The 13,987-nt window shown below is 36.2% G+C and overlaps 1 protein-coding gene across 1 annotated transcript in view; it reads right to left on the bottom strand.

Moving 5' to 3' along the window:
• brinp2 (bone morphogenetic protein/retinoic acid inducible neural-specific 2) overlaps window positions 1–13,987 on the bottom strand; it is a 105,769-nt gene that overhangs the window by 52,146 nt on the left and 39,636 nt on the right. The window contains exon 2 of the mRNA XM_079877713.1: window positions 4,823–5,143. Coding sequence (XP_079733839.1) covers window positions 4,823–5,094 — 272 coding nt within the window. The 5' untranslated portion in view covers window positions 5,095–5,143. The remainder of the gene's footprint in view (window positions 1–4,822; window positions 5,144–13,987) is intronic.

The raw sequence follows: 13,987 nt of genomic DNA on the forward strand, positions 1-13,987 counted from the left end.
GTCGCTCTGGAGTATATGTCGCATCAGTCAAAAAATGCGTCATGAAGAGGAAAAAAACATATATAAGTCGCACTGGACTATAAGTCGCATTTATTTAGAAATGTATTTCACAAAAAAAAAAACAATGTTACGGACGGGACAGCTCTCCGTTACGGACGTGAGCGCTCTGAAAGCGGCACTAAAAGACTGCTTTAAAACTTTCACAGAGACCTCAAACAGAAAGCACAAAGCCTGTCTTTAAATTTAATTTCGTTTTGTAGTAATTGTATATTAATTTTAATCAATGTTTCATCAACTAATTGCCTGGATTTAATAAATAATAAGTAAATATAGCAGACAATAGATAATCACGACGCGAAGGCGCCGGCGCGTGAACTGGAGCTCGTCTCATAAATGAACCGAAACTCAGCGTATAAGGTAGCCTACTTGCCTCACAGACCTGAGACACATATAGAAAGCTTGAAATGTCTACTTTTAAATAGACTACTTTTTAAACAGAACAATTTAAAACGAAAGAAAACAGACTGTTCTCTGCTTATGTAATCCGTATGAAATGTGCATTTCTCTCTGGCGCGTTCACTACTGCGAAGATCGCAAGTCAGCATGGTCAACTTCATCTTTGCAGCCGACACTGACACAGAAAACACTTGTTTATTAATAAACAATTAAAATGTCTCCTTGCTATATTTTGACATATTCATAGTCATTACTTTTGCCGGTTCTTTGTGACAGCTTTTAGGTGCTATATTGGCAGCGCAACCCTTACATGTTACATGAACACGTCACTGCATCAGCACCGAAAACATGGAGATTTTTTTTCTTTTTGGGGTCATTTTGTTTGTGTTCAGGCTTTCTCAGTTGTCTTTAGGTTAATGTTTCAGTTAACAGTTTTTCAGTTGTTTTCAGTACATTTTTTCAGGGGTAGGCTACAGGAGCAGCATGTAGGCCTACTCTCGCGGCTGTAGACTGTAATGTTTGCTCTTGGTTCATGTCAGTCAGTATGAATTAATTTTGATATATAATCCGGAAAATACGGTACTTTACCATCTACGGTGTAGAACCCAAAATATTTCCAGACACTACTTTTTAGATGAGTTGGGGTAGAATTCAGGCTGGCCGTTCTGTGCGTTATCTTCCGTTTTCAAAACAGGGTTGCCTTTGGCTTTTATTCGCTTGATTTGGTCATGGGCCTACGCTACAATACGTTTAGACGCCCGATACTGGATGAGATGGCAAACAATAAAATAAAAAACAAACTGTCTAATCATAGACTGTAAAAAATGCGCTACACATGGCACCGAATAGTTTATTTATAGTTTGATTACGGATATTTCACGTCATGTTCGAATGCATATTCGAACATCGAATAAAAGGTGACAGCCCTACCTCGCAGACTGCTGGACAGTGACAAGAGATGCTCCATTTAATGAATACAAGAGATGAGCAAAGAAGCGCAGAGTAGACAGTGAATAGGACTAAACTATGTACAGTACATTATAGTTTTTTTGCCTTTTGTTTCATTTCCATTTGATTTATATGACCCTTTTGCAGATTTTTAAAGTGTTACATAAACAGGACAGGTGACACGTAGCCTACTATCTACACAATATAATATAAAATATATATATATAGACAATGTAAAAACTTAAATATCTTGGAAAAAGTAGCCAATCACTTGCTTTAATTGTCATATTTGCATTCAGTACATCAAAATACATAATAAATAGCACTTTTTATCTCTGAAGCAAACGACTTGTAAATGTAGACCAGTATTATGAATTTCTTTTCATAGAGCTCAAAGAGGTTTTCATATTCAATAACTTCTGAATGTAACTACTGCTAAAACTTTGGAACAAAGAAAACTATTGCAAGCGCACATCTCTTTCCATTCACAACAGAAAAAAAATCCCCATTGGAGCTGGCAGTATGACTAAAGACCATAGAATTCACTCTGCCGGGGATCCTTTGGTGCATTGTTAACCCCCAGAGGGGAGCTGTGCCCAAGGAAGCAGTAAAAGGTACAGTGCCTGCTGGTGTTCTCCTCTTGTGATGTGCAATACTCTTCTTGGAAATCCTGATCTGTTATCATATCAAAGGGCCAATGCAGTGACCAGTTGAAGTCACATCTTCTTAGTGTGAGTTCAGTGATGCTGTTTACACAATGCATCTGAACTGTGAGGCACATACAGAAGACTCGCCTACACCCAAACACCCACACAGACTCTTTGGCTTGCAGGACAGCCTTTCAAACAGGGCTGGCAGAGGCTCGTCTCCCCCTCACTGAGTCCATCACAGTTCCGTGGGCCTTTCTCTGCCCAGCTGCTGTAGGCATGCTGGGTTCTGAATTCGACGAGCGGAGAGAGTTGGACAGAGTTGGCCATGTGCCGGCGGGGGGCAAAGGAAGCAGGCAAAAAGGCCAAACTCCCCTGGCGGAGCTGAGGTCAGCCACAGTAAAGCACCAAAACACACCTTTCCTTCCCATTGTGCATGTGCCTTTGACATAGACTGGAATGCATGTGTAGCGATCGATATACACTGTACTGAATGAATGATGTTAGCGGCAGGCGGTGTGCATGTAATTAAAACTGGTCAACAGCTGAATAATCACCACCGTGTCAGCAAGGTCACAAGGTTTGATTCCCAGGGAACATTTACTACACTAGATGGTGTAGTGTAGTCCAGGTGTTTTCAAACCATGGAAAATTGTGTAATAATGTATTAATAAAGACAAATCATTTATTGACAGACATAATTTCACAGTTTGGGGTAAAAAAATGTTTTTGAAAGAAATCTCTTATGCTTACCAAGGCTGCATTTATTTGATTAAAAATACAGTAAAAGAGTAATATATTGTCAAATATTATTAGAATTTAAAATAACCATTTTCTATTTGAATAGGGGAGACTGGGTATGGTTGTGACACTTTTTACTTCATCTGTAACTCACTGAATTTTTGAGCTAGAGTGGATAAACTTTTATACAAAGTATCCACGTTTGTTTACTACAAAAGGCACCAATTCAAACTTCTGCAAGAATACAGCCCTTAGAAGTTGATGTCAAATGTGTGCCTTTGTTACAATCTTTATTTTTCACAGTATAAATTTAAGTAAATATATAGCTTAATTTATATTTCAGGAAGGGGGTCTTTTACTAGGGCATCATCGTTTATGGGTGGAAATGGACACTGTCAACTATGTAAACATTATGTTGTTCTGTTGTGTTGGTTTTAGTAACTGTAGACAGCATTAGAGAAGATGAAGTCTTCTCTACATGCGCTATGGCCTTTTCTATAATGTGACTGAACCTGTCCACTTAATGATATCTGCAATAGATTGACGCATCATCACAACTGAGATGTCAGATTTTTATTTATTTCTTTTTTCATTTTCTCCAGATATGATGTTGTCAGGTCTTCTCACTGTGCTTTATTTGATCCATCACAAGACTGACGAAAGGTCAGTTTGTCTTCACACAATCTGCCCCCACACTATTGGGCAGAAATCCAGAATTCAAACACCTTTCATTAACAATCATTTATCTTTATTATTAATTGTAATTTCTCAAGGCAGTTTTATAACGTTTTCACCTACCTAGTGTAGTCAACTCCATTTAACATGGTTTACCATAATCAACCTTCAAGATTTTTTTTTGTTTCTTTAACATTACTATGAGTGATTTTACCATTATACATTATTTTTCTCTCCCCACTTGCAGAGATGTAATAAAAGAATAACGCATGGAAAACCACGTCAGAAATTGTCAGGACTTGTCAGTAGGTTTGATTCATTCATTTCGAATAATTTATGAAATTTATGATTTGATGCACTGCAATTTACACAAACACTTTCTCAATAAAGTGGCTTTTATTTTGCCAGCAAAACATTCCATTTGTAATCAGATTTCCACTTATGGGGTAATATTAGCATTATCATTCAAAAGTTTGGGGTTGTTAAGATTTTTTTAAAGAAATTAACACTTTTATTAAGCAGGGGTGGGTTAAATTGTTCAAAAGTGATATTAAAGACTTTTACATTGTTACAAATTATTTCTATTTCAAATAACTTATGTTTGTTTGAACTTATATTCATCAAATTTGAAGATCCTGTAAAAGATCCTGTAAAATATGTATCACGGTTTCCAACTGTTTTCATCTGTGATAATAATAATAATTATAATAAATGTTTCTGTGCACCAAATCAGAATATCAGAATGATTTCTGAAGGATCATGTGACACTGAAGAATTCAACTTTACCATCACATGAATAAATCACATTTTAAAATATATTAAAATATAGAAATGTATTTTAAATTACAATTTAAAATATATATTTTTTCAATTGTAATAATATTTCATAATATTACTGTTTTTTTACTGTATTTTTTTTTATTTTTGTCTTGGTCAGCATAAGAGACATTTCAAAAACATAGTGGAGCTGAGAAATTTTTGGATTGAATTTGAGTTGATTTTATATTTGAAGACTTCAGATGCAAAAGCCTCTAAGTGCCATCTGAAATTTTCTTCTAAAATTAGCATCTTTTTCAAGCTTGTATGTTGAAGTTCAGTAATTTCACTTTAATGACAATTAATAGGTCATTATCATTGCCATTAAAGTGAATTAACTGAACATAAACATACAAGCTTGATAAAAATGATCATTCTAGAAGAAAATTTCAGATGGCTCTTAGAGGCTTTTGCATCTGAAGTCTTCATTTATTTTCTCGCAGGTTTCTCTGAATCTGTCATGGGACCCGATTTTGCTCACAAGTCAATTTTGAATATGCAGTATTTTTAACTAATAATATAATCATCACAGCACAAACCTGTAGATTTTATAGCGTGTGGAGAAGCCTTGTTGGAAGCGTTCTTTGAACTCAGTGTATTCTGGACAGCGATGGAAGGGCCCTTTATCAGAAAGGAGCCAGTCCAGCTGGCCGCTGCTCCGGCCGGAGATGGAAGAGAACGGTGAGGTCTTCTGGTCCAGACGCTCAGCCAGAGCCAGAAACCAGCTCAGTGGGCCCAGAGGTGCCCAGTGCCACAGGAGCATCAAGAGGAACCATCTAACAACTGCAGCTCTCAGCCAACACAACGCCATCCTGCCCCTGGGCACCTGGCGCCAGCATTCTTCTGCCAATCCCTTTGACCTGAACAGACAGGAAGAGAAGACGAAGGTAACACTTTGAGGATCAGCATATACAGTATACATAACAATTTTCTTTTGTGTGGGATCCTAAAGCAAGTATGTTAATTATAGTTAACACAACTGTCTAGTAAACTCGATTCTGATTGGTCAATTGCAGCATTCAGCAGTCAGATATTCAGATATAGGAATTTACTGAACAACCTATTAGGGTTTATTTTCTAATAATCTCTGACTGTATATCAGACAAAAATCTTCAATTTTAAACCATTGTCTCACAGATTCTCTATGCAGCAGTATTGGGGAAAATGCAAGTCTGAAAATAATGTTTGACATTTGACCAAGGGCTACAAGGGATGCTTATATTAATGAGTTTGCATAGATTATGTAAAGCGCAGATAGACATCGGCTTTGAAAGAGGCAATGCCTTCATGCACCACTGCATAGACTATATCAAACGATTAGTTCCATATAGGGGTTAATTCCATTCCCTGACATTCCTTTAATCCTTCTTCAAATCCATGATAAAAATGTATTTTCTGAAGGACTAAATGCAGGTTTGGGTTCCTAATGATATATGAACTACCTTGCATGCATTCCTAACTGCAGCAAGGGACTATTGGTAGTTTTTGTAAAAGGCAATTAGAGATGAACAGATAGTATGAAACATAAAACAGGTCTCGATACAGGCAATAACCGTATCTACGACCTCATAGTATGTACAGTAATAAGTTCCATTTACCCAGCAAAGCCTTCTTCGGCACAATTCATTAAACTAGGAATGGCCATCAGGTCACCCAGAGATGATTTCCCCATGTTTTTTTCCCCCCATCGCTTCCTACAAGAACATCTTTCCTCACTCAGTCGTGTAGTTCTAATATACAAAATGTAATTATCCCTATTCCTTCAGCAAAATATATTTCTTCTACTCCTCTCATCTCCTTTGTTTTATAACTCTACAATCCTCTCATTGCCTCATCTTGATACATCAAATTCCGTGTTATTGCATTTCCTTTTTTCTTTTTAATATCGTTCATCATTTTTGTTTGTTTTTTCTTTCTTGCGATTAATCCCATTGCCTTTTTTTCTGATTTAATTTTCTTCTTCATAGTTCTGTAATAAAGTGACCAGCTCTGGTGCCATTTCTGTAAGGGAAAATACAAGTAACAGACAGTAAAAAAATGTCTTGTTATATATTTAATATTAATATTAGTATCAATATAAAACTACTAAATATTAGGGTTGTCAATCAATTAAAAAATATTAAAATTAGTAATGGTATGAGTCATTCAATTAATCAATCAAATTTCGCAAATGGCCGGAGAATCCCTTATAACTGAATTCCTTGTTATTGTTTTTTTTTTTAAATAATCAATTACATTAAATTAACATTAAATTCACAGTCCTTTGGATGTATAGTGTAAGAGAGCAAGAGTAAAATCAAATTTAATTTTCACTATGTATATGCACACTTAAATGTACACAATTTTATTTATTTTTAAAAAAAGCAAATGCCAACCCAGATAGGCAAATATAAGAGCCAAAATATAATACATTAAATTAACAGTGCTCAATACCTGATGAATGGCATTTGTACACAGAACGCATTCATCAATGCTTGCTCCCTGAGAGAGGTAAATGCCATGCTATTTGTCACATTTAGAGTAACAACTTTATCTAAAATATGGTCAAAATATGGCCTTTATCATTCACAGAACGCTTTGCTCATTTTTTGATTGTAACTTCCAAAAAAACATGCTTGACAATTACTCTTTTTGCACAAATATTGTAGGTAAATTAAATATTGCCAGAACCAATTTAGCTGTATTTTTGAAAAGGTCCTGTTCACACATAGTCTCTTACTGGTAATTTACTGATAATTTACCAGTAAAGACTGTATGTGTGAAAGGGGCTACTGACTCGCTTTATTATAATGCTACTACCATCACAAATTTCATCTAGCACTAGCAGTATTGCACCAATTACATGCCATTTGCCACATTTGAAGGAGCAACAACAGATGGACACTGGCATGGTCAACCTTTCATTCTAAAATACCTTGACTGACTTCATTTTGAAATTTGCCTTTCAAATAAACCCAGGGTCTGAGTAGTGACCCCCCAGACAGCTATAGCAATGCACACAGTCTTATTGCTCTCCATTCCCTCTGGAGCCTCTGCCTAATTATAAAATGCATAAAACATTGAAATGCCAGGGAGACAATGGAAGAAATACTGAATTTAGCCCTGACATTTTCATGCGCATCATGCATAATTTAGGTGCCTTTATATTTACCCTTCCCGCTCAGGAGAGAAGCCAGGCGCCAGCAGAGAGTATCTAGAATTTAGCATAGGGTAATAGGGACACCGAGAACACAACATATGTCCACAACACTTGCATACAAGAGTGTGCTGCAGAGCACATTAGTTCTGAAATCAGCATTGCAGAGCCTGAGGTTCACCTGAAGGCTTTAACAACTCATGATCCAAACAGAGAGGCTTAAGATCTAATTGATCAAATAATGATTATGTAGTGGTTTTAGAAACTATCTCGAGGACATGCTGATACAGCAGCTCTTTGTTATTATGAGGGATAAACAAGCCCTGAGAATAGAGAATTTCTCAAGGAGGCTGTAATTTTGTTGCACATCTCCATCCATCCATCTATCCATCCATCCATCCATCCATCTATCCATCCATCCATCCATCCATCTATCCATCCATCCATCCATCCAAACATGCTGCTTTAATTTAGCTGTTAGTAAGTTTTCACATTGCAAACTCCCTCAGAAATGTTGTCTTTATATGTCAAAATAGTCCAAAATGTCTTGAGATGCCTGTATTCTGTTCTAGACAACCACATTTAGCTAGAACACAATAATCTGTATTATGTCAATGCCCCCTAAAAATGCTTGGTCAGGGTTAGGTGAAGCTTAATTACACAGAACATTCTTAAGACAGATTAGCCAACATGTCTTTTAGTCAAGTTTATTATGAAAACATGTAGTTTTGCACATCACTACATTAATACTATCTTGTTGGGACCTGTTATTACTGTTTGGCAGGTGGAGATTCCAGCTGTATGGTATGAGCATATTAATTGTGTATTAGATATCTGCATAGAAACAACACAACAAAGCTCTAAGAAATTTGGCATAGCTGTTCTTGAATATAATAATTGCTGTCATATTAGCTCAGAATTTTTCAATGTTCTTAACAATGTTTATAAAAGATCCTATGACTCATGCTGTGCACCTGCTAGTATTTTGGTAACCTGCTCTGCTTGTTCATCACACTTATTCGAAGAATAACGCACCTGCAGCTTCTGTTTTAATGTACTGCACATCTCGGAAGCTCAGTTGAGGCTCTTTCCTTGTATACAACAGTTATGTGTGGGAGAATAACTGTGTCAAAATATGTTTAAAGTTTCACTTTTATCCAGTAGTAGTAGTAGTAGTAGTAGTAGTTCTTTATGGTTCACCTAAAAATTAAAATTCTGTCATTATTTACTCATCCTCAAGTCGTCCCAAATATGTACGACTTTCTTCTGTGGTTACTAGCATTCTTAAAAATATCTTCTTTTGTGTTCTGCAAAATGAAGAAAGTCAAACAGGTTCTGAATGATATGACATGAGGGTGAGTAAATGACAGTATTTTTGTGTCTATCCGTTTAAGGACTCAATGGTAATAGCCTATAGCTCGCACTTTGCACGGATTGAACTAGCAACCTTATTGTTTCCATCACTGAGCTTGTAACAACTATACCAGGGTTTTGTAAGTAAGGTAGAATTATAATGAATTTAAATTCATATAACTGTTTAGTACGGTGGCTGTGAGAGCTCAACACGCTGCAACTGAAAAATAGAAAAACACCTGCAAATTGTGTGCTCCAAATACCCACAACACATACCCATCAAATACAGAAACGCACTGCAAAAGTTCACAACACAACTAAATACAGAAACACGTTGTAAATAGCACCATAACGGAAATGTATCCAGGGGACCCCAATAAGTGACGAACCCGGCTGGGACATGCTTATTGCTAATGAGCATCCCTATGCCCTACTCCCTTAGAAGGGCAGAGCCCTTGAAGTGGGGACTTTGGAGTGAGCAGGGCACTTGTATGCCATTATGTAGCCGTTTGGAAGGCACTTGGCGAAGGGAGCAATGAAAGACAACATAATTTCCACAGTATTTTCACCTGGGATTTTCCCATGACAACGCAGCACGGTGTCCATCAGCCGAATAGCTGTTCTTACGACATAAATTTCTTATTATTGCTGTTAACATAACTGTTGCAAATAAATATACATTTTATACAAAAAGGCTTTTAAAATATGCGTTATATATCTGTGTGTCATTGTCTCAACTTTAAAACTTGCCGTCTCATCTTTGGACCCTGCATTACCTACAATTTCTTACCTATGAAACTTATTTAAACATAACATGACATGACAAAAATTGTACAATGTAACTAAATGTAGCCTATAGATTAATATCTTACCCTCTATCCTTTTTTCAGCTATTTGTTAACTCTTCTTTTCTGATTTGTATTCTGATGAACATATTGTTAATACATTTTGTATATAGTATACAAAGTTGTGTTTCATAAACATGTCATCTCTGTATGTTTTGCAATAAAAAAAAAAGTAAAATAAAATAAAATAAGGCTACAAAAACTTAGACATTGAGCTGGGTTCATCTCTTATTGGGGTCCCCTGGAAACATTTCCGTTGTGTTCTGTGCTATTTGCAGGGCGTTTCTGTATTTGGTTGTGTTGTGAACTTTTTCAGCGTGTTTCTGTATTGTGTTGTGAGTATTTGGAGCACACTTGTGTTGTAAAACTGATGAAGATGTTTTCTTAATTTGCGGGTGTTTTTCTGTTTGCATGTGTTTTCTTCAGTTGCACCGCATTGAGCTCTCTCGGCCACCGTAGTTTAGCAAATAAAAAAAGTTTCAATGTTGAATTGTGAGATATGGGCAATTTAATTTCTAATAGAAAAACAAAAACACCACATCATACTTGCTGCATCACATAATTCCTCCCAAAAGAATAGTGTGTATCTTATATAACACCTCATTTCAACGTGTATGACCGTTGGAACATGATTCATGTTGAGATCCACTCAATTTCACTTAGTTCCCAGAGGTGCTGCATCGCCCTCTGAGCCATCAAAGGCATTTATCCAAAAGTGCCTCAACAGCCAGTTTTCAGAATGGCAGTCGATCGCTGGAATTCTGTTGCTGTTCTACTCTTTACTTACAATAGGTCCAGATGAAATCATTCACATAGCTGCACCAAATTGTTCTTGATTTAAAGTAGATTTAATAGCTTTCAACATGACAGACAGACAGACAGAGCTCTCAAATACCCAATATTGTCAAGTTTCTAGAGTGTCTGAGTACAAGGAAGACCTGTTGAGGATTTAGGTTGGTTCTCCAGTATGTGTTCTCATCCATTATTCAATGTGAAGCTAGAAATGTTGTGCAGCTGCAGACTTTTACTGAGCCTGAGTGTGCAGAGGAAACGGGTGCACTGCCAAAACCATAAGGCCGTCTGTCCTATTGAACTACTGTGCATCTACTCACCATTCTCTAAACTCAGCAATCCCCACCACCTGCCTTACTCCTACCACCATGTGTGCCTGGAGGCCCCCAAACAGAAATCCAAATGTAAGCGAAAACATACCATGCATTTTCTACTATGATGCAAATTGAAAGCTTTGGGGTTGGTAAGATTTTATAAATGGTCTCTCTTATGTTCATCAAGGCTGCATTTATTTGATCAAAAATACAGTTAAAAACTGTCAAAATGTGAAATATTATAACTGATTTCTATTTGAATCTATATATATCTATATATCTATCTATATATATATATATATATATATATATATATATATATAAAATCCTGTGATGTCAATGCAAGCTGAATTTTCATCAGCCTTTCTGCCTCTGATAAACTGATTTGGTGCCTCTTGAAAGGAGATTAGTTCATCCAATAAATAAAAATTCGGTCATTATTACTCACCCTCATGTCGTTCCAAACCAAATCTTCCGAACACAAATGAAGATCTTTTTAGTGAAATCTGACTTATCTGAGAGGTTTCTGTCCCTCCATTGACAGCCATCATTAAAGTAATCCATGTGACTTCAATGGTTTAACCTCAATTTTATGAAGCGACGTGAGTGCTTTGTTTGCGCAAAAAAACTTACTTTACCACATAATTTACAAAATATTAATCTTCAATGCGCGTTCACGCAACAACGTCTACTCTCGCGTGTCGGTGCCATTTCTGGTGGTCGCTCACGCGCATGCGTGTTTTGTTGATCTGGCTGCTCTCGCGCCAACACAACACGCATGCACCGTGGTGCTCTGTGAAAGTTCGTTGTGGTAAAGTAAAATGTTTGTTTTTGCGCAAACAAAGCGCGCACTCGCGTCGCTTCATTAAATTGAGGTTAAACCACTGAAGACAAATCACATGGATTACTTTAATGATGATTTTACGTTTCTGGGGCTTGAAAGTGACAGTTGAGTTGCGTAGGCTGTCAATGGAGGCACTGAGCTCTCAGGTTTCATTGAAAAAGTGGCAGTAATGCAATTATGGACGTCAACTGCTGTAAAACACCGAAGAAGAAGATTTCATTAAAAATATATTCATTTGTGTTTCTAAGATGAACGAAAGTCTTACAGGGTTGGATTGGAACAACACGAGGGTGAGTAATGACAGAATTTTCATTATTGGGCGAAGTAGCTTGTTAACCCTTTCATATTTTTGTGGAAAGCGTGATAAATTTTATAAAAAAAAGTTTCATGATAGAAAGTGAAATAGCAACATTTATTTGAAATAGAAATTATTTGTAATTATTTGTCACTTTTGATCAATTTAATTCATTATTATTTCTTTAAAAAAAAAGAAATAATGGGGTGCTTTTTTTGACCCCAAACTTTTGAACAGATATTTTAATACATTTTTGAGTGGTGCTTTCCAATGAAAAAATTGCCAACACAATGTTTGGATGGTTGCTGTTGCTAAGTGGTTGCTAGAGTGTTCTGGGCAGTTGCTAGGATGTTGTTGTGTTCTAAGTGGTCACTAGGGCATTGCCAAATACAAAACAAATAGGCTACAAGCCCACTTTTCCTCATAAAGCCATATGATTTGTGCGTGACTACTGACTAATTACCTATTTTTTACAGTCTATGCTAATTACTTGCTAACATTTGGGGCACGTTCAAGTTCAAAACGGTGCGCAACGTTTTGCAACGGTTTCCGGGTTGAACGTCATGTTTCCTGGAAACGGCGTGCACCGGTGTGCAACGGGGTTTGAGAATTGAGATACGTTTTCTCTTGTTTGGTGGGTGTGTCAGAACTGCAGTCCAATCAGCAGCAACATGTATAAAGCACGTGGTATTAAAGTGAACTCGCACAATGGGTTCAAGGAAAGTAATTTACAAATGTGTTCGATGCAGCTCGGTATACGCAACAACTGAGGATATTAGAAGACATGTTTGTCGTAAGTTTTATTGTAAAAATATAGGATATCAACATAATGATGTAGTTGTTTATATTTTTAGCTTCATTGCAAGTGTATGATATTTGGTATAGAAATAAACAATGGTAATTAAATGCTTTTCCTAAAAATGAGAAAGAAAATACAGGGTATTAAAACAGTATGACCTACAAATAAAGTCAGTATGTGAGGCTAAATAGATGTGTTTTACTCTGAATTAGGTAAGATGTGTGCTTCCATTTCAGTTTCAGCAATCCCTTCACTCGATTGGGATGTTCTCTTTTGTTCTGGGCGGCAAGTGCAGTAACTGTAACATCGGGCATATTTTGTAGTATTAAAAACATATTTATACCGACTTCATCAGGCTCAGAAAATTCTTCACAAAGAACACAAAGAATGGCCTTCTCAGCTGCCATAGTTGCAACTCTTGTTGCTAAGTGGTTGCGCAGTAGAACTGCGTCATCAGTAGGGCTGGACGATTTTGGAAAATAATCTAATTGCGATTTTTTTTTTTACCAATATTTCGATTGCGATTTAATATGCGATTATTTTTTAATCTCTTTATCTTTTCTATTTTTCAACAAAAACAAGCAATAAATCATTGTAAAATATGGAAGGGAATCTTTAGGCACCTCATGAGCCGATACATTTTTTTTCTTTAATTGATCTTATCTTAACTTAAAATATTTAATTACATAATTATAAGTAGGCCTACTTATAATAATTACACATTAAAAAACTAAATTAATGCAATTGCATGTTAATAATTTTAACAAATATAGCTTCAAAACAAATAACAAAGAGGGAAAAAAATATTACAAGCAATAAACAAAGAGTGCTTTCAGTATTTAAGAGTAGGCTGTCTGAACGTGTTCATCTCTTTTGAAATTATAAGATGTGGTTTGTCCTGTTTGTTTAAAGTGTAAGTTGCAGGTTAACCACCAGAGTCAATTAATGTGTAAATTAAAGTGCTCTATATGTACAGTGCCCTCCACAATTATTGAACCCCCTGGTAAATATGATCAAAATTGGCTGTAAAAAATAAATCTGCATCGATTATCCTTGTGATCTTTCATTCAAAAAATGTGCAAAATTCTAACCTTTCATTGAAGTAAAAGAATTGAAAGTGGGGGGAAATCACATTATGAAATAAATGTTTTTCTCCAAAACATGTTGGCCACAATTATTGAAACCCCTAGAATTTTTTACGAGTAAAATATCTCTGAAGTATATTCCCATTAATATTTACCTTTTTTAGTACACCAGGGTGACTAGGAACATGAAACTGTCCAGCTATGACTTCGTGTTTCACAGGAGTTTAAATATGAGGAAACA

This window comes from Squalius cephalus (genome assembly GCF_949319135.1).
Source record: "Squalius cephalus genome assembly, chromosome: 7".
Taxonomy (NCBI): domain Eukaryota; kingdom Metazoa; phylum Chordata; class Actinopteri; order Cypriniformes; family Leuciscidae; genus Squalius; species Squalius cephalus.